Source organism: Asterias amurensis, chromosome 21, assembly GCF_032118995.1.
Source record: "Asterias amurensis chromosome 21, ASM3211899v1".
Taxonomy (NCBI): Eukaryota; Metazoa; Echinodermata; class Asteroidea; order Forcipulatida; family Asteriidae; genus Asterias; species Asterias amurensis.
In genome coordinates, this window is record NC_092668.1 from 10,647,889 (window position 1) to 10,669,404 (window position 21,516).

A 21,516-nucleotide genomic window follows, 5' to 3' on the forward strand; every position below is an offset into this window, starting at 1 on the left:
CATGTAAAAGAACCCAGTGCACTTATCGAAAAGAGAAGGGGTTCGCCCCGATGTTCCTGGTTGTGGCTGCTTAATAATTGGGTCTCAGAATTCATCACTGCAATAACCTATCATTCTGAAAGTTTGTATATACTCAGCGCCTTGAGTACCTTGTTAGGTAGATACGTGCACTATATAAGACTTCGATATTATTATTATTATTATTATATTATATTATATTATATTATATTATATTATATTATATTATATTATATTATATTATATTATATTTTATTATTATATAATCATTGGTTATATCTCATAAAAATTACGGAGTTCAAAATAAAATTATGACTTAAATTGACCTACGTACGACAATGCTACTGAGTCATAAACAAAAGTTATACGTCATAAAATATCACTTCGGTTTACTTTTCTCAATGTCTTTGTAAGGCTCCCGTATTATTGTACCAACCTCATAGTCAATATCTAAATTGATCATGTTTAAATGGGATGCTGGCTAGTTGCAAAAATGCCCGGGTATATTGAAACTATGGATTACGCTATCTTTTTATGACATGTAAGTATGTATGCAACCTTGTCCCAGGGAGTGTATTGTGGCTATAAGCGGAAGATTTCACAAACCGATAGTTTCATTTCTAAATTGAAAGAAGAAAAGGGAAGGACACAATCTGTTGAAACAGTTGAGGTGCTGCAGACGAACTCCGTACCCGGATGTGAATTGATATCTCTGAAGCTCAAGTTAATTTTCCGTTGTTTGTGCATGGAATAAGGTAAATTTTGTTGTGTTTAGAATTATAGTAGTGGCTATTTTATATAGCGCGCATATCGGCCACTCAGTGACGCTCTTTGCGCTGTATCTAAAGTATTTCCCGCAAGGTATAACAACACAATGTTATGGTTTCCAATGTGGTGTGGCGCAATATGCTGCCAGTCAAATCAAAAACACCGGGTACACCCCTTTTTCTTTTCAAATAAGTGCACTGGGTTTTGTACGTGCGTTACACAGCACACGGAACCAACAGCTTTACGTACCATCCGAAGGACGAAGCATTAATGGGGTTAGTGTCCTACTTAAGAACACATGTGTCACGACTGGGACTCGAACCCACACTCGGGTTCGAATCCCGGTCGTGTCCTTGAGCAAGATACTTTACTATAATTGCTTCTCTTCACCCAGGGGTATAAATGGGTACTTGCGAGTGTAGAGGTTGATATTGTGTATGAAAAAGCCACAAGCGCCTTACAGGCAGCTCAGGGCTGTATACTCCCTAGGGAGCTGGGAAACATTACAGGGATGTTATTGGCCCTATGACCAGGGCACTAATGTAAAGAGCATTGATACGCTTATTGTGAAATGCGCTATATAAGAATTTGTTATTATTTTTTAATATTATTATTATTTATTATTATTATCTACTGATCAGAATCACCAGAGTTTATCTTTTGATCAACAGTCCCTTGCGTCCGTTAACCCTCTTTGTCTCCTTCGATATTAACAAGAGTTAAGGTTGACGGTATTTGACATTTAATCTAGCCTTACCATTTTACTTGTTGATTTTATGCTCAAGCAGGCAATATTGCTCTGAATGTGTCATTTGCACAAGTTTTGCTCTTAACATGATGTTTTGACTTGAAGCCCTTATCTTGTTGCTCAGACAATGTTTGTGCTTAAACACAGTTTCTATAAGGCCCCATAGGCCTACATCCGCATCTACCTGTACAACTTTTGCTTACATCCTGTGCCCAAGAATTTTATATCAGTATCAAATGCATAAACACGGAGCTCTGCAAATTTCACATGTATATCAGGCTTAAAACATTGTCTGTAGAGGTTTGTTAGGGTAGGCGTACCATATTCGAAGATAATTTTGTAGCGATGACGTCATTATGCGCTTTCGATGTCGTCATCACAGAGAAAATGAAATATCCCTAGCAGTTAACCAGTTTGATGGCGACTAATTTTGGTTTTACCCTTTAACACCGATGTTTGTAAGCACTGTATACTACACCTGTTTACCTGTTCTGTTTACAAAATCAACAGTCATGTCACTCGGTTGGATTCGAGCCCACGACCCTTGTCATTATATAGCAGTGTCATACCAACTAGACCACCGAGATTGCCCGGTAGCTAGAGGCAGTTCGAATCCTATGTTTTTGGCAGCGGGTACCGCAACGATATAGTAGGTGTTAAAGGCAGTGGACACTATTGTTAATTACTCAAAATAATTATTGGCATAAAACCTTACTTGGTGACGAGTAATGGGAGAGGTTGATTGTATAAAACATTGTGAGAAACGGCTCCCTCTGAAGTGCCATAGTTTTAGAGAAAGACGTAATTTTCCACGAATTTGATTTCGAGACCTCAGATTTAGAACTCAACCCTCTAATCGCACACAACTTCGTTTGACAAGGGTGTTTTTTCTTTCATTATTATCTCGCAAGTTCGATGACCGTAGAGCTCAAATTTTCACAGGTTTGTTATTTTATGCATATGTTAAAATACACCAACTGTGAAGGCTAGTCTTTGACAATTACCAATAGTGTCCAATGCCTTTAAACTTGCACCGGGGATAAAGAATATTAAACTTGGTTTCATGGCATTTCCTGAGGTCCGTCGACATAAAAGAGCCCCTCCCGGATGTTTCTATTTTCTACAATCACGTAGTTTATCGCCGCCAGTGGCACGTTTTTATCATTGTCTAATCCCGGACAACCGCCGAGTAAATAAATTTATCATAGCGTGACAAATAAAGGCAAAGCCGTAAAGTTTGCTTGATGACAACAATAATGTTAAAGCATTGTGGATAACTACTGTGAGTGATCTATTGTATTTTGTTTTGTTCATTCATGAACATGAGTTCAATATTGTCATTATGTCATACATTAACGGTATTAAACATTAAAGTTCGTTGTAATTACATAGAACTTACTGATATGGTTTTAATTAGGTTTTCCCATTCAATTTCAGCAATAAACCCCATTAAATGTCATTAACACGCATTCAATATTGTCATTATGTCATACATTAACGGCATTAAACATTAAAGTTCGCTGTAATTACACATAACTTACTGATATAGGGTTTTAATTACCTCAATCCACTCAATTTATGGTTTTGTTTTGGCTTTACTTCGAAAAAATACACCCTACTTCGTTTTCGTGCACATCTGATTTCGTTGTTCTCACTCAGATTATTTCTGTTTTCGTTCGGTCACTTATATCGTTTCGAGGCATTCCGGACTAACTTTGACCATTCTTAAGTTGAAGTGTCACTACATATCTACACTTAATGAAATGGAATGGTTGACCAGCTCTTGCTACTGGTGTTTACGAAAATGAATTGAGTCTAGCGCACTAGTGAAAACTAGTGAAACTGGATGATCTACTTGACCAGTAAATGCTAAACTGGTGCTTACAATGTTTAGTAGTTAAGTAGTCCCCCTTAAACCCCCATCAGGACCACAATCAGTGATGTCGGAACATTTACCAAAAAGCCCAACCTCGGAATCTTTTAAGCAACATCATTCGTTGAGTTGTCAAGATTATCGCTATAAAGGCACTGTACACTATTGGTGATTGATCAACATATTTGTTAATTACTTGCGAACGAGCAATGGAGAGCTGTTCAAAAAATTGTGTTTTTCCTTAAAGGAACACGTTGCCTTGGATCGGTCGATTGTAAAATGTATATGGTTAGAAAGATATTGTAAAAGTAGAATACACTGATCTACACAAAATATGCCTCGAAATTGCGTGGTTTTCTTTTTACCCTGTCGACTAATATAACACGGTCGGCCATTTATGGGAGTCAACATTTTGAGTCCCATAAATGGCCGATCGTGATAGTTCGCGACGTAAAAGGAAAACCGTGCAGTTTCGAGTGATACTTGTGTGTATCATTATATTCTACTTTTAAAACATCTTTCTAACCCTATGCATTTCATAACAAGCGGTTTCAAACGCTTTTAATAGACCAACTCGTCCGATCCAAGGCAACGTGTTCCTTTAACTGTTGTCAGCTGGCTCAGTGAGTCCCAATTTTGAGAAACATTGTGGGAACTGGCTCCTTCTGAAGTAACGTAGTTTTTGAGAAAGATGAAGATTTGAGGTCCCGAAACCAAGTATCACACAACTTCGTGTGCCAATGGTGTTTTTTCTTCCATTTTTATCTCGCAACTTCGACGACAAATGAGTTAAAAGAATCACAGGTTTGTTACTTTGTGCATTAGTTGAGATACACTAAGTGAGAAGACTGGTCTTTGACAATTACCAATAGTGTCCAGTATCTTGAAGAAGGATTTTATTTGTGTTATAAATTTGTGAGTTATTTGGATGTGTATCATCGTGATCTGTTACATTCCAGAAGACACAATGAAGAACTCTCAAGCCTTCCTGGCCGTAGCTGTCTTCCTATTGGTCCATTCAAACGTTGACGCCTTGACCAGACCATCATCTATCCGATTGGACAATAACAGCTACACTGGTATAGTGGTTGCCATTAACAACCAGATAGCAGAGAGTGACGTACTGATTCAACGCATAAAGGTAATTCTGGAAATAACTCCATCTAAAGTCATTGGACTCTTTCGGTAAACAGTTTTATCTAAGGCCCACACTTCGTGTATCACAACTTATTTATAAAACAACAAATCTGTGAAAATTTAGGCTCAATCGGTCATCGGAGTCGGGAGAAAAATAACGGGAAAACCCATCCTTCTTTCCGCACGTTTCACCGTGTCGCGACATGTCTCTTTAAAATAAATCCGTATATCTCGATATCAAGAATTGATATTGTTTTAATGTTTTCTCAAAAAGTAAAGCGTTTCGTGGAAAAATATTTCAAGACAATTCTTTCACCATTACCTTCTGTAACTTTGTAAGTTATTTGTAAATCTGTGAACTTCTTTTTATTTTCTGTTCCGAAAATGTCCAATGACTGTAAGGGTGTACCTCTGACTTTATATACAACAACAAGGAGTATCATTAATTGCTACAATTCCGGAGTCCCGGGAAAATCTGTCCCGGAGATCCTGTCTAGCGACATAACAGATACGCTGTTCGCCGTCAGGGTGACAGAATCTACGGGGGATAAAATCTCTTTCCACACCAGTCCAAATTGCTAAGACACATCCTCTCTACCCCCCCCCCCCAAGTTTCTTCGTTACCGCCCAACTGTTGCTCCCCCGCCCTGCCTGATATTGTTTTGAGAGAGGAATACAAAGTGGAAACTCAAACTAGCTGTGAGGATTTTTGAAGTCCGGGGTACCTCTATTTACCGCTTAGTTACTTCTGCATTTCTTCCTGGGACATTTTATAAATTTTCACTTTTTTTAAACACAATTTATTACTCAAAAACGAAGTCTCCTTTTGGAGGTTACTCAGTTGTTAAATAAAACATTGTGCGTTATACTCGCCTTATTGGAATCGTAATGAAGAATATGTATTTTAACTTAACTGATTTTACACCTGAAATTTCAGGACATGTTCATTGAAGGTTCAAAGTATCTTTATGAAGCGACAAGAAAACGGGCCTACTTCAAAGAGGTGACAATCCTGGTGCCGAAAACATGGACCCCTAAACCAGAGTACGAGTTGCCTGGCAACGTGACGTTTGATTATGCTGACGTCATTGTGGCGCCACCCAATCCACGATGGGCTCCTCTGACGTATACCAAGCAGTACCAGGGATGTGGGAAACAGGGCGTGCATATTCACTTCATGGATGCATTTTTAACGGATCCCAATACTGAGCTGTACTACGGTCCACTAGGTAAGGCCTTAAGATCAAAATATCAACTTTAAAAGTTGTTACGCTGATGACAAAAAAAGTCAAATTGTCACAAAAACTGACGATAATTGAACTAAAGTTAGTGAAACGCTACGTATAAAAGCTTACTGGTCAGTTAATTTGGTTATTTTTTTAAAGTTATTTGTTAATCCTGTCCCTTTTTGAAATTATTTAATGGCTTGGACGCACGCAATGTGCGGGACATTGACATAGAATGAAACATTTGAAACGTAACAATGACAATTCAAGACCTCAGCCTATGCCAACAAAGTTTTACTAATTTAGTCTCCTAATTATATCTTATCATAGTACAAAGATGTGAGACATAAGTCATAATTTATTATATTTAGGTCATAATATTACCAATGGCTTTGTGTTTTTTGTCTCAAATTTCCTTTAACGATTCCGTGGGAATGCAATCTTCAACCTCATAGAAAGTTTTATTTTCAGAGGCTTCAAATTCCCCAAATTAGTACGAGTTTTACCCATATGAATTCTGTTCTAGGGTTAGACGAAATTACGAGGACCACAATCCAGATCTAAGCATGATACCTTCAACTGAGCCTCTCCAAAAAAAATACAAGCAATATCTACGAATGAAATTTTGTTTCCCGCAAGTAGTACAACAGTGCATGATGAGCAGATCGCATTTTAAGGGCGCCCTCTTCTGATTTTCGTTACAGGGCGCACACTCATTCACGAGTGGGGTCATCTTCGCTGGGGGTTATTTGATGAGTACCCGGATGCTGTGGGGGACCCTGATAATTACCAAGAGTTTTACTTCTCACCAACAACAAATCAGTTTGAAGGAGTCAGGTGAGTGACTTTAGATGGAGATTCGCAGTCAAATCCAACGTACTTCCAAACATCACCTCGGACCAATCAAAATATGGAAAACTTGCGTCACTTCACCAATGAAATCATAGTATCCAATGAAATCACTGGATCTGTAAAGCCATTACCTGTCTTTATCCTTGCGTATAAAGACAGTCGACCAATCTACTCAATGTCTTCGGTCTTCTTTGAGAAACACCTCTCCCTGGCCGTTTGTAGGTTGCGCAATGTACTCGAAACACCAGGAAGTTAAAGCCATTGGACCCTTTCGGTACAGGAAAAAAAAGTTCACAGATTTACACATAATTTACAGGGTTTACAGAAGGTAATGCTGAAAGACTTCTCTTGAAATATTAGTCCATGAAATGCTTTACTTTTTGAGAAAACGGTAAAACAATATAAATTCTCGTTAGCGAGAATTACGGATTTATTTTAAACACATGTCATGACACGGCGAAACGCGCGGAAACAAGAGTGGGTTTTCCCATTATTTTCTCCCGACTCCGATGACCGATTGAGCCTAAATTTTAACAGGTTTGTTGTATAAGTTGTGATACACGAAGTGTGGGACTTGGACAATACTGTTTACCGAAAGTGTATAATGACTTTAAGGGTTATATTATGGCTTGAACTAGATCACTGCATAATGCTGCAATTTACAATTATGAATATTCCCACAATCATGTCCATGTCGGATTATTTCAGAACAAGTTTGGGCCATATGGTAGTGTCTGAATTTACGCCCTCTCGTGGCAAATTAGGGACTTGTGCCCACAACATTATCTTGTTTCTACTTTGTATGAATCAATACAAATTGGAATCTACACACACCATGAGTGTAATCTTGTGAAGTAAATAAAAACAGTAATTGTTCGACAAAGTGGAAACATTATATCAACATCTCAACAGTGGAAACATATGTCTATTTGTGTGTACCATTTTTAAAGAGGTGGCCTTTAAGATGCTTGGTCAGATTCTAGGCAGATTTTTGGCCGAATCGAAATTTCTAATTTGATTTGAGAAAGTTACATACTTTCATTTCAGGTAATTTAAAAAGAAAATAAAACAGCGGGGGAACTAATAATATGTCCGGATCCCGACAAATGTCCATCAACCATGCACAAATTCCTTTGCGTATTACATCGGCGACCGAAATACATTCAAAGAAACAAATTCGAAAAAAAATAACTTTCCGGCAAAATTATTTAAACATGCAATTTAACTTTGGAATAATATGGGTAAATGTTGGTGATGCAGGGGAGTCCTTTGACTCAATGTGAGAACAATAACTGCTAAATCAGCACAACAAGGAAGGTTCTCGATCTCCAGCAGGTCAAATGTTATAAGGTTTTCGCTACTAAAAAAAAAGAACAGTGTTACTTTTATAGTCATAGTACTTTTTTGAAACCACGGCTTCAACTTTGGATTCGGCTTCAGACTCCGTCCTCTCGTCTGAAACCCAGGGCGCGTATACGCAAAGCACGCGCAATTGTCAAAACAATCGCGGGGCCAAGCTAGCCTGAGCCGAATCCAAAGCTCAAATCCAATCGTTTCGAAAGGGGATTTAAAGTTAAAACAAGGAAGGTAGTGTGGTAGAACTTAAAGACATAGCTAATTACTTTACAAAACTGCATGGTTTCGAAGTACAAATTACTTTTTATCAGATGCAAGGTTTTTCACACAAATGATAAGACATGCCTATTTTGTGAGATCTGGGTTAGAAACAAGTACAATATCTATAACAAGCATTTTGTTTCAGTTCATTGTCGCATTCCTGATTTATTACCGTTTCGTGCGTATAAGCCCAATTAGCATTGGGGTGATGATGGTTGCCAAATACCAATGGAGACCCCTCAACCTTTTTCACAAAAACATTTACAAGTGTCGAAATTTTGTAACCGTGTGTTAGATTTGCTGGGACAAAGTAATCATTCAGCAACATGGAGATGCTAGTTTCGTATTTTATACAAAGATGGTGTTGTCAAATTGTCTGGGTTGACTATAAACAGCTATGGTCATTATTTTTCGGAGTATTTACCAATTCATGACCCATGCCTTTAAAAGTGATTTTGAATCGCATTAATGAGGAGGCATGAAAATGAATTATAACTTTGTTGCTGTTTTTTGTTAAGCACCCCCCCCCCCCCCCCCCACATTTGCATCGGGGATAAAGAATATTAATTCTGGGTTTTTTTACATTTAATATCTCTTATGTTGTTGCGGTACCCGCTGCAACAGCATAGGATTCTAACCGCCTCTAGCTACCGGGCAACCTCGGTAGTCTAGTTGGTAAGACGCTGCTCTAGAATTGCAGGGGTCGTGGGTTCGAATCCCACTGTGCCTTTCACTTCAGTAGACCCTGGTTACAAACACACATGGGTATCTTACAAGTGTTAATTTTCATAATTGTTTTTATTTACATCGAAATCAACAGATGTTCCTACGACTACAACAGCGTCCCCTTAATCTTCTTTCCCGATAACTTCTTCTACCGTGAATGTAACGGAGGGCCTGACGTTGGGTACGAGGATGGCTGCGTGTATTACGTATTAGTGGAGCAGGATTCGGTGACGTCATCTATTATGTATGGAACTTATCCACTTACAGAGGTACAGATTGAAGACGTCAACTTTAAGAATGATGAACAATGTGAACTAGATAGGTTATGATAAGTAGTTAACAGAGAAGGTGGAAGTTGCCAAAATTAAGATAAATGTGTTATTATGCTCCAATCTGTACAAACCCTGTGGCAAAAGTCATCTGAAAAAAAGGCACGTAGTGCAAACTTTTTGAAAGAATTTTCACTGGTTACTGTTATGATATCAGTGAGTTTCTGCAATATATCTGCAAGTATTGTACTATTAAAACCATTGCAATCCGATGTTATTAACAAAAATGCGCATTTAATAGACGATGTGACCTTTGTTTACATTCAAACCGCCCTCTGTTGACAACACACTATATACGTCATGTTTCGCCGGGCACCGAGTTGCGTAGTCATAGTAAAGATTGCGTACACTTTCTAGCTGGCTGCCAAAACACAAAGGTTTTGCCCGGCGGTATGCGCGCGAATCATGTTATGGTTTTCGTGTGACGTCAGAGGTCACATCGTCTATAGAAACGGTATTGTCTGCACAACATTTTTTTTACGCTTTGTTGTTTCTCGTTGTTCTATTTTTTATAAAAATCATAGGCTACTTTACACAAATACATTTTACTTTATGTAGCTCTTTCATACATGGCAGTCGTTCTTCTAGATACAATTCGTTATAATAGTATTGAAAAATTCATAGTGCACTGCGTTTATCATTGAAATAAAATTTGGTAATCAGCTTTACTCTGTATTTGCTTCCAGATCAGCTATTTTTGTGACAGCAATGAAACAGACAGGCCAAACCTGCACAACCGCGAGGCACCAAACAAGCATAACCGTCTATGCGGACGTCGGAGTAGTTGGGAGGTGTTACGAGACCATGTGGACTTTGCAGGTATCGAAGGAGTTTGAATATAACTCTAATATAGTAACCAGTTTTTATATAACGCTTTTCACACCCGCGTCTCAAAGCGCTTCCAGTCTTATTACCCCCGGTCACTGGACCTTCCAACTCCGCTCCCTCGGAGTATGGGTGCGATCGTTTAGCTTCCCATGGGTCGACCCCTGTCTGCCCCCGGTAGGTTCGAATAGCTCACCCGGGTCAGCCCCCAGTGCCCTGCTTGTGGAGCGGGTCACTTTGGGGTGACCTGAGGTGCATGCCGTCACCACGAGAGGGCGGGTGTGATCGTTCGATTAGCTCTTGTCATGGGCTCATCCGAGTGTCAGCACCGCGGGGTCGACCCAGGGAAGCTAACCGAACGCACCCTAAACAGCCTGTGCAACAAGGCTCTACTCGGCTATAAAAACTTTAAACCTAACCGCAAATTATGTTGTCTAATTCCTCTTGATCAGGCGATATCAACCAACCACGAGATCTGACTGCGGATGAGTTGATACCCAAATTCACCATTGTTCAGCACCGAGACGTCCGTGTTGTACTCTTAGTAGACACCTCTGGTAGTATGAATGTATGTAATAGCTACAATAATGTTTATCAAACTTGAGATGTTCCAAGTATAAACTGTACCATATCATCAGATGCCCTTTTCGAAAACACGGTTTGGGCTTGAGCTCCATCGGCTATAGCTCCGTCAGTAGTTTGTAAAAACGTGTGCTTTTGGTACGGGATTTCAGACAGGTGGGCGGAGCCTGCGCCAAAAGCCTTGGTTTCGAAAAAAGGATAATCTCACTACATTTATCAGGATCCAGAAGCAGTTTATTCCATATAATCTTTGGTCCAACATACACTTAGGCTTCGTCAAAATGTTGTCATTGGCAATAGTTGACGTTGCAAACGGCAAGTGTATCCAGTATGGTGTTCTAAAGACAACAGGTCGCGTGGGACGTCACTGTCGATTTCGATCTCGAAGTCAACGTCGCAGTCTCATTAAGCCCGTTATATAAATTGTAAATTATGGTTATACATGAATAATTGTTGTTTCTCAATGAGGGCGATGGTGATGGTGATGGTGACGGCGACGTGACCTGTCGTCTTTAGAACGCCATGCAACTATTCCAAACATGCGACATAGTCACGGTAATGGTAAATAAAAGATGCCTCACCTCCCAAGCCCGTAAATAAACTGGAACACCCGAAACACCGGGGCACATATTCATCCACGATAGGTGTTCTAGGTTATTTAATCTATAACACGCTAGTAATCCTAACACACGGGACCTCCTGCGTTATGTCCCATTCGAAGTACAAGTCAATTGCAGGAGTGCCGCGACCAGGACTCGACCCACAGTCTCCTCGGTCACGAAGTTTAGTCAAAATGTCAAAAAAGATCCACAGTAATGTGTCACAGTTATTTTCATTAACCAGGTTTTTTTTTACTATGTGCTCACTTCATGAATATATAGACTGACAACAGGTTCACCAAGATGATTAGTTCATCTGCCAATTACATCTCCTCCATCGTGAATGATGGCAGCTACATCGGCATTGTAGAGTTCAACTATCTCGGCATCATGCTGAAGAACCTGACACTGGTTACCAGCGATGACGACCGCCAGGCATTGTTGGATGCTCTACCACCGAAAGCCGAAGGAAGCACAGCCATTGGTGATGGGCTACTGAAAGCAATTGAGGTAAAACATTTTTCTTGTTGCTTATACACATAGTCAGAACTGTAGGACTAGAGTGCATGACTCAGACGTGACTCGAGTCCAATAACGGCAAAATACTCAAACTCAGACTAGGACTCGACTCTAATGACTTTGTTTACAGAACCAGTAATTTCATTTGATACAGTGATTTCATTATACAATTATTTCATTGGATACATCCATTTCATTGGATGAATTGGCAGTGACGTAAGCTTTCCGTATCTGTGTTTTGATTGGTCTGGGATAACGTTTGGCAGCAGTACTTTCGGTCATCTGCATGATGCAGCACTGAGCGTACATGTTTTATATCTTTACAATGTACGAGCCTTGCTCAAGGCAGTCGCATTATTCGCTCCGAAAAGACGCCGCTGTAAACCCACCCGTATACCCTGTGCGTGGTGCGTGCGATCACACCGCATGACCCACCCGTATACACACTGTCACATCGTACGACTACTGTGCACACAAGTCATCCGCACTCGTACCACTAACCGCATGCGGAGGCCTGACGGCCGACGCATGCGGATAGTGTACGGGGGCATCGTGTCGTGCGATGTTACGCACAGTGAATACGGGTGGGTTTTTATACAGCGGCGGTCTTTTTTCGGAGTGATTAACAATTTTGCTGCATATCTTCATGTGAAATGAATGTAGGTGAAAGGTGATTGTGGACGGAGATTGACCTAGGCTCGAGGTCACTCTCTGATGGCGTAATTCACAAGCCTCGAAATGATTGTGACGTCAGATGTTCAGCCTATACTTTAGTCTGTACATTTTGCATCATGAAAGTATTACATTTTAACTCCCTTTCTCCCTCTCTCTCACCCACTCTCTCTTTCTCTCTCTTAAAGGTGTTGTCCGAAGGAGGGCAAGATCCAGCTGGTGGGATCATCTTACTGATTACTGACGGAGAAGAAAGGGAAAGGCCCTTTATCGCTGACGTCATAGATTTCGTCAGCGACTCTGGTGTTATAGTGGATACGCTAGCCTTCACGCAGTATGCTGAGTCGACGCTACCTGATCTGTCGTTAGCGACGGGTAAGAGTTTGGGCGAATTGAAGACTGAGACACGATGCTTTCAAATCTCTCAAAATTTTCCTTTTTTGGAAATTACTCCTAATCCTTTGAAGTATTTTTTAAATGTACACAAACACCTAAATAGTGTGCTGTTATAAGTGAAAAGTGATGTAAATTAATAACAATAACGGAAAATTGTTCCTTGAAATAGAATCGGCGGAATATATATGGTTCACCATTTTGTGGAGTAAACATTTGGTTCTATAAAGATAGAGGACCACGTTTTGTCAGGAAATTACACAAAAACCAACCCAATTTCAAGGAATATCTATTTTGATTTGTAATAATCTACTTTGAATTTATAATCGTACTCATATATCACAACAAACTCTTTTCATAGAACACCGCGCTAAATCTATAAGGACATTGTTCCTCTATTTCTTGTTTAATCAGCTCCAGGTAATAATCTAGTTACCTCAACAGAAAGTACAACATCTGTGTACATGTCCTCAGCCTTCGAATCACAAAAGTGTCAAGACCTGGACTCAAACACACACTCTGTTGATCATAAACAAGACAGTTCGGTGATCGTACAGCGGTAGACCACGAAATCCTACAAGTCGAATCTTTCCCAGACACGCCCCATTTTTTACAACTTTTTCATAGGAATCCACTTTGTGCATTTGTTTTGTTACTTTAGGCGGCAAAGCTTTTTTCTACTCCAACGAGCCGGGGTCCAACACTCTGTACGAAGCTTTCGCTGCGACTATGGAGAGAGGTGACGTCATCGATGCTGAAAAACGCGTGCAGGTAAGAGATATTGGCAGCTACAGCTACGGTTACTACTTTTGATTGGTGTTGCTAAGGACGACCTGTACTTTCACGCATGATAACGCATGATGATGCATGGCTAGTGCACATTTTGGGGAACATTTTCAAACAATGTTTACACTTTATAAACTTTTAACTTTAATTCTGTGGAACCATAAATTAAGCATTCTGCTCTTTCATTATTGATTGTGTTTGGAACTTTTTTGACGCTAGGTGACAGCACACTTACCAGGTATGTGTAAACCATTGTTCTCAGTAATGTGCGCATGCTAAAAACTACGCAAACCAGTTACCTGGTTACTCTGCTGCCACCTAGCGTTCCTAAGTGTCACAATCGTGTTTCAAATTTTATTTTGCTGTAGCTTTTGGGGACCTCTTGGGTTATCAGCGGTGGACAGTCAAGAGAGGGCGGTGTCTTTATGGATAACACTATCGGGAAAAGGACAGAGTTCGTATTTTCGTGGACAGCGCAAAATGTTATAGGTAACAAACACAATTCGTACAGCCACGTACACAATGTGCACTATACCACTGATCTCTATACTGTCAGTATTAAAGATCGGTGACTATGTCCCACCATCCAGCTATTGACCCAACTCACCTGACGTCATCATCGGAAAAATCTAATATGCGCCATATTGGTGGGCAGGGTCACTGTGCAGGAAAGTGGCATTTACGGCGAGGCGGCGTTTGCACGTACACCTATTGATCGACCACCCAAATTGTGAGCGTGGCACAGTCGCCGCCTCTGACGTGCGTGCAGGGGGTCCGAAGAGTCCAAAAGCAAGTCTACCAGGGTCACGACCCTCCCATTGGTATACCTTGTCCAATTTTGTCCTCTTCTCTTCAATTAGCTTCTTTGATATGCTTATGTATATAAGCTTCTCAAAGAAGTGAAAACGTTTAATATTTACGTTGATATGAGGACAATCCAGAGAAATTTGTTTTTTTTTAACTTGATTACAAAATTTACTAGCTATGGATTTTTAGTCATTGCGAATTTTTCTTAAAACATATATATAATAGGATACTACTTACACTGCACAAACTTGGGTGTTCAAATTGACACCGTGTGTGTTGTCACTTCCTACATATCAGATACTGAACTGGTAATCAAAAGGTACATCATGATAATAGACCCTTCCCATGAAATATGTAAATTGCACACAGCGCGTGCGCACTAACATTTTGGTTGGCAAAATGAGGGAACATCGCGCTGTTTTGTACACGGCTAATGGGTGCGTGACGCAAACGCGATTGCGGGTCTGCTTAGTGCACAACTCTATGGTGTTTGCCAACCAACAGGGTCTGTACGCATGCATAATGTAATGTTTCTAATGCGCCATTTTGGTCACGTCTGACACAGGTATTGAAGTCACCCTTACGAGCCCGAATGGTAGTGTCATTAACTCCTCGTTTGAAGGCTACGGAGTTGACGTCACGTTTAGATTACTCACCATCAAACTACCAGGAATCGCTGAGGTAGAGTAGGATCTCCAACAGAAACTCCATGTTGTGATTTCATCCATTTGACACTTTCTGAACAGAACAAAATTATTCTTTGTGAGAAAAAATTAAAACAATTATCAATTCTCGATATTGAGAATAACCGATTTATTTTAAACACATGTCATGACACGGCGAAACGTGTGGAAACAAGGCTGGGTCTTCCCGTTATTTTCTCCCGACTCAGATGACCGATTGAACCTAAATTTTCACAGTTTTTTTAAATTTTATATATAAGTTGTGACACACGAAGTGTGGGCCTTTGGACAATATTGTTAACCGAAAGTGTCCAATGGCTTTAATGAAACTGTTAAAACAATCCCTCTGGGATTCTTCGTGGTCTAGTTTGTATGACACTGCTCTAGAATTGCAAAGATTGTGGGTTCGAATCCCATCCGAGTAGTATCTGTGATTTGTTTTCATAGAACTCTTGAAAGTGCTATACATTGCTAAAACACATCGGTGTCGGCTATATGGGTAACACCAAATGAAAACCACAACATATTTAAAAATCCGTTGTCAAATTTCTTTTTTCAATACAAGGCAATCGATTTGTTTAAATTCCAATTACATTGGTGTAATCGCAACAAATTGTCATTCTATTGTTTATTTATATAGTGTACCACTCCCCCGTTCCTTACCCATACAACAAGAAAACACTTCCCAAAACCAATAACAACAGCAGCAGCAACAGAAGCAGCAACAGAAGCAGCAGCAGCAGCAGCAGCAACAACAACAACAACAACACCACCACCACTACCAACATCAAAAATAGCAACAACAAAACTCTAACACCAAAACAAATACCAAAACCGACACCAACAGCGAGAGCAACAGCAACAACAACAACAACAACAACAACAAAAACAACAACAACAATAGCAACAGTAGCAGCAGGCACACAATCGGCAACAACAATAACAAAACAGCTTTCTTATTTTGTTTCTTATTTCTCCAAATGACAGCCCGGTGCGTGGGATTTCGCAGTTCTCAACTCGGACGCCCGATCCGACGAAGAAGTGTCAATCACAATCTCCTCCTACCCCGTAAGTGAAGACGTAGAGCCGATTATCGTGACGTCAGAGTTAAGCGGGTCCATAACAGCGTTTGCGCAGGGAGAGCCGTTGGTGGCGTACGCTGAGCTGCGTCAGGGATTCAGTCCTATTATCTACGCTAATGTGTGGGCAACTATCGAGAGACCAGGCGGGTTCCCACCTATCATGGTACAATTGTTAGATAACGGAGCAGGTAAAAACAATAAATGTCCCGTCTTTAAGAAAGAACTTTTGTTTCAGGACAAGTGATATAAAAGTGGATGATGTTTTTTTTTTTTCTTTTTTTTTCTTTTTTTTTTTATATAATCAACCGAGAATGAACGGCACAACCCTATTTAATATACTTAGGTTGTACGTCGGCAACCCGTTATAAATTATGATAATTCCCTTGTTGCGTATTGGTACAGGATTGGAATGCGAACTGTAAGGTGTTTGTAATGTGTGGAATGCCACAGATGAACGCATTTGATCTAAGCGGTCCGTGATCATTGAACCACATCCACCGCTTCAATAGAACGGTTGTCTTATTTATTTTCAGCTTAAATTGTTCTGCCATCTTGTCACTTTTATAACGAACTCGTTGTGTCATGATGTTCATCTGTCCTTTTGTCTGTTTGTCTGGCTGTGTGTCTGTCTGTCTGGCTGTCTGGTTGTCTTGTCTTGTTTTGTTTTCTTGTCTGTCTGGTTTTTTTTTTACTAGCTCATGCTTACCAAAACGGCCCCGTTATCTATTTATTTATTTTATGTTTACTGTTACTTAATTATATGTTTTGTTTTTACTGTTTTGTGTAACTGTCCTTTTACTTTTATGAGAGTATAGAAATAATTGTATTCTTGAATTGAATTGAATTGAATTGAATTGAATTGAATTGAACTAAATTGAATCGAATTGAATTGAATTTAAAGGGATCCACACGGATCTCCTTTTTTTTAAGTAGTCCGATCCATTGATTGACCCTAAAATGCTATCGACCATGTAGGTGCTGATATCACCAAGTACGACGGGGTTTACTCCCGGACTTTCACCGAGTTCACCGGCATTGGATTCTACGGGATTAAAATCGACGTTGACAATAACCAGGGCAATGCTATCGTCATTGATGCCTCACCCTTCTCTAAAGCTCGACCAATCATCAACCCGGATCAAGTATTCGATCTCCCAGATATAGGTGACTTTAATATGTAAAATAATAATACCCTTATTTTAAAATCGGACGTTTCGGCTTGATTTCGTTAACCCCAAATCAACCCTTTGATTATGATTATGCACAAATTAAGAACTCAGTAACTAGAATATTCCAGTCGAAGTGAAAACTTAGCTAGGTTGGATTCGAACCCGCTCCATTGTGATTGCAAGTCCTGCAGTCTAACCATGGTGTATTGCGTGTCATTGCCGAGCGGTTCAGAGCACTGCACGCAAACTCTGGCGTTTCTGATCAACAGAGTGTTGGTTCGAGTCCCGATGGTCGTGACACCCGTGCACAGATGTGTCCTTAGGCAAGACACCTAACCACGATGCTTCGTCCTACGGGAGGAACGTAAAGCCGCTGGTCCTGTGTGTTGTGTATGGAATGATTTGCCCTGGTGTTTCTGGTTTGATTGGCTACATTTTGCGCCACAGCATCTTGTAAACCATTACATGGTGCCATGTAAAAGTAGTAGGTCTCATAATTCAAACGTAATCCCAAATACCTTGCAGGGAAATATTTAATGTTTGAGCGCCTTGAGCGTCACTGAGTGACGGGTATGGGCACTATAATAAGAAGTCAACACTTATTTATTTGTATGATCGGTTACTCCTGTTCTCATTCTGTCTTGATTTGTTTTACAGGTGGTTTCCAAATCCCAACACCCGGTACCCCTCCCCAGGAGCCGAAAGGCCGAGCCGCCCCGATGTTCAGTCGTGGCATCTCCGGTGGATCAAGCCGTGTGGATGAAGTACCCGCCGGCTTCACACCCGGAAATGATATCTTCCCACCAGGCAACATTATTGACCTCAGGGTCACGGCGTCCTCGTTCGAGAATAAGACCGTGACGCTCATGTGGACTGCACCTGGAGACGACTTGGACCTCGGAGCAGGTAGCTACTCGATTTATTCTTTCAAAAAGTCATTCACTTTTAAGTGACATCAAACCCGCGGTAGTGAATTTAACAACGAGAAGTCCCCCCTCGAATCATAAAGCTAAAGTAGTATTGTCCCGGCCGACTTTTCCAGGTAGTAGTTAAAAAGCAGGACAGTTCTGTTCAAAACAGAGAAGTCTCGAATTCCGTAAAATCTACTCCACTGTAGTTAAATATCCAGCAAGACAAGCTCGCAGAATATAATCTGCCTAGCAAGTAGACATTCACATGGTGTTACCCGCAAACAAAATAATACTGATACCTCACCATGCTGATAACACCTCAATCCCAAATACATTAAACACATTATGGCATGAAAAACCTCGTGCTCAGAGCGTCCATGAAAAGCAATGCTTGGTGCTTGGAGTTAAGCCACCGTTTTTTCAGAACTAACCCTTCTTAAAAAAGGGAGATATTCACATGGTGTTACCGCAAACCTCTCTTCGTTATACTTCCACCGTGCAAAGTTCAAAATCCTACTTAAAGTTAACTGATGTTATTTGTTGTGTATTCTTCAATTCCACAGCCTCTCGCTACGAGATTTTTAGGGCATCTTCAATCCTCGCATTGCAGAACGATTCCAACCCAGACTCACACTACAAGCTGACCTCAGATGACCTCCTACAAGGAAACCTCACAGCACCACAGGACTACGGAACCCGTGAGGTTTTCATCATCGAGGTACCAGTGAATGCCTCATCGGTGACGTCATACGCGTTTGTCATGCGCGCTTATGATGACGCCGGTCTGATATCCGATTTCTCTAACGTCGTTCAGGCAACGTTGAGGGAGTACATTCCACCCTCGGGACCCTCCTCAGAGGGCCAGGGAGGCCTGACTGGGGGACAGATTGCGTTGGTTGTTATTTTCAGTATACTTGGAGTCTTTCTCATTATCGGCATTGCTGGCGCCAGCTTCAAATATTTGACGAAACCGAAGAATTCTAAAACTGTTGCCGTCGAAGGGGAAAGCCCAGATAAGAAAAGGGACGGGAATGCTAATAATGCATACGTTGTAGATGCGTGAAAAATTTTTATTCAATGAATTGAGGGACACATGTGTCACGACTGATTACAATTATTTTAGTTTTAAATTGTAACAGGGTATTTAGCATCGATCAATCAATAAGAATAAATAACAACATCATAACCATAAATGGAGTTTGTTGTTTAAAGGCAGTGGACACTATTGGTAATTACTCAAAATAATTATTAGCATAAAACCTTTTTTGGTGACAAGTAATGGGGAGAGGTTGGTGGTATAAAACATTGTGAGAAACAGCTCCCTCTGAAGTGCCATAGTTTTGGAGAAAGAAGTAATTTTCCACGAATTTGATTTTGAGACCTCAAGTTTAGAACTTGAGGTCTCGAAATCAACTATCTAAACGCACACAACTTCGTGTGACGGGGTGTTTTATTCTTTCATTATTATCTCGCAACTTTGATGACCGATTGAGCTCAAATTTTCACAGGTTTGTTATTTTATGCATATGTTGAGATACACCAACTGTGAAGGCTAGTCTTTGACAATTACCATTAGTGTCCACTGCCTTTAAAGGTTCCAGTGTTCATTTATGAAAACGGTGAGATAAAAGTATTAACATCATGTAACAGCGATGTTTTGATACCTTCCGAGTACAATTTGTGTCTAAATAAGATCACATCGATGACGTCACATTTTATGTACAGGTCTACTAATTGTGTTTGTATGATTGTCAATTTTAAAACCATTGAATTTATCTTTTGAATGTCGCAAAACTTCCCCTTTGAATTGTACATAGCCTTTTTGTGTTTTATGTCCGGTGACGTCATGTTCCACATTCCACTCGTAGAGTCAAATAAAACGATATTTAACGCCGTCTTAATTTGAGGCTAGTAACTTGGAGGACTCTATCTAGTGCAAAATGAGGAAAGCGAATGTGACATTGAAGCCACGTTTAAAGTGAACTGGCTAGTGGTTTCTTGTCTGTAAATCTAACAGTATACCATTTGTCGAACATATATCAGGTTAAATAGGTAATGAATTTATTTTTCTCTAAGGTTGTATTGTTATCTATAACACTGCTGACAATAACACAATTTTGTTTACTTTTTGTCTCTATGCAAATTATAATTTTAGTTCTTGTATTGTACTTGATAGTTGAGATAACCTCTGTTTTTGTTAGAAAAATAAATTGTTGTATATCATAACAACAGTAGTAACAAAAATACAATTGGTGTGTATTTCCTATACATTTTGAAGTATATAGAAGTTCAATGGGCTTTACAACTTGTTATTCATGTCTACCATGCATACCTTTAGACCAATCTTCTAAATACCAATTCAAACTTTCTGCGAAATCGAATGCGATGCAAATTTTGATGTTAAAAATACGCCATGAATAATTCGGAAGAGTATAGAGAGACGAGGGCAAACCCTGCGAAATGGTAGTCGCGACTCAACTAATGCTACTCTCACACTGGGGAGAATTTGCTAGCGATTGGGCTTACGAACGAAAATATTTAACAATCGCTCAAACTTCGCAACATTCGCCATAAGTTCACTACGTTCACAAGTCATTTTCCACCTCCTTACGAAGATTGGTCAAATTATGCTGCTCTCACACGGCGAATATGCTAGCGAATATGCTAACGGAAGGAAATATTTGACAATCGCTCAAACTTCGCAATATTCGCCATGTCTTCGTACAAATTCGGGACGTTTCGGGGCGTTCGTAAGCGTTGGCAACGTTCGTAAAGGCATTGGCAAGCGTTGGTAAGCATTCGTAATATATTCGTAAGATAAGGAGAGGGCCGACCGAGGACGATCGAGGGGTGAGACCGTTATGAAAATATTCACTATCCCACCAATATTTTGGACGAATTCAATGCGAAATTCAAATTTTCATCTTCGCAAGAAGAACATTCGCCACTCTGTGCGAGCGGCAATACGAAGTGCTTTCTAAATGTCAGCGAATGTTGTGAAGACGGTTATTCGCCATCGATTTGCGTAAGCATTTGGTAAGCCATTGGTACTGTTGGTAAATCGTGCGTATTATGCGTAAGATATTGGTAAGAAGAGGTTTAAGGACGACCGAGAACATATTCACTACAAGTCGCAACTTTTGGGCGAATTCATCGCGAATTTCAAATATTCATATTCGCAAGAATATTCGCCC

At 40.2% G+C, this 21,516-nt stretch overlaps 1 protein-coding gene across 1 annotated transcript; it reads left to right on the forward strand.

Annotated features, from left to right (window-relative positions):
- The first annotated feature begins 637 nt into the window (after window positions 1-637).
- LOC139953188 (calcium-activated chloride channel regulator 1-like) lies at window positions 638-20,454 on the forward strand. Its single transcript, XM_071952641.1, has 16 exons — window positions 638-773; window positions 4,367-4,548; window positions 5,482-5,773; window positions 6,475-6,607; window positions 9,060-9,234; window positions 9,981-10,113; window positions 10,572-10,687; window positions 11,583-11,810; window positions 12,680-12,866; window positions 13,546-13,655; window positions 14,039-14,159; window positions 15,043-15,158; window positions 16,148-16,430; window positions 17,218-17,406; window positions 18,069-18,317; window positions 18,886-20,454. Exons 2-16 carry the CDS (start codon window positions 4,375-4,377, stop codon window positions 19,383-19,385), a joined length of 3,006 nt encoding a protein of 1,001 aa, XP_071808742.1. The 5' UTR covers window positions 638-773; window positions 4,367-4,374; the 3' UTR covers window positions 19,386-20,454.
- The last annotated feature ends 1,062 nt before the right edge of the window (window positions 20,455-21,516 follow it).

Coding starts and splice junctions, on each gene's coding strand:
- LOC139953188 (XM_071952641.1), top strand. CDS start 4,375: ATGAAGAACTCTCAAGCCTTCCTGGCCGTAGCTGTCTTCCTATTGGTC. Junction 13,656..14,038: donor ATGCTGAAAAACGCGTGCAG/GTAAGAGATATT, acceptor ATTTTGCTGTAG/CTTTTGGGGACCTCTTGGGT. Junction 14,160..15,042: donor GACAGCGCAAAATGTTATAG/GTAACAAACACA, acceptor CGTCTGACACAG/GTATTGAAGTCACCCTTACG.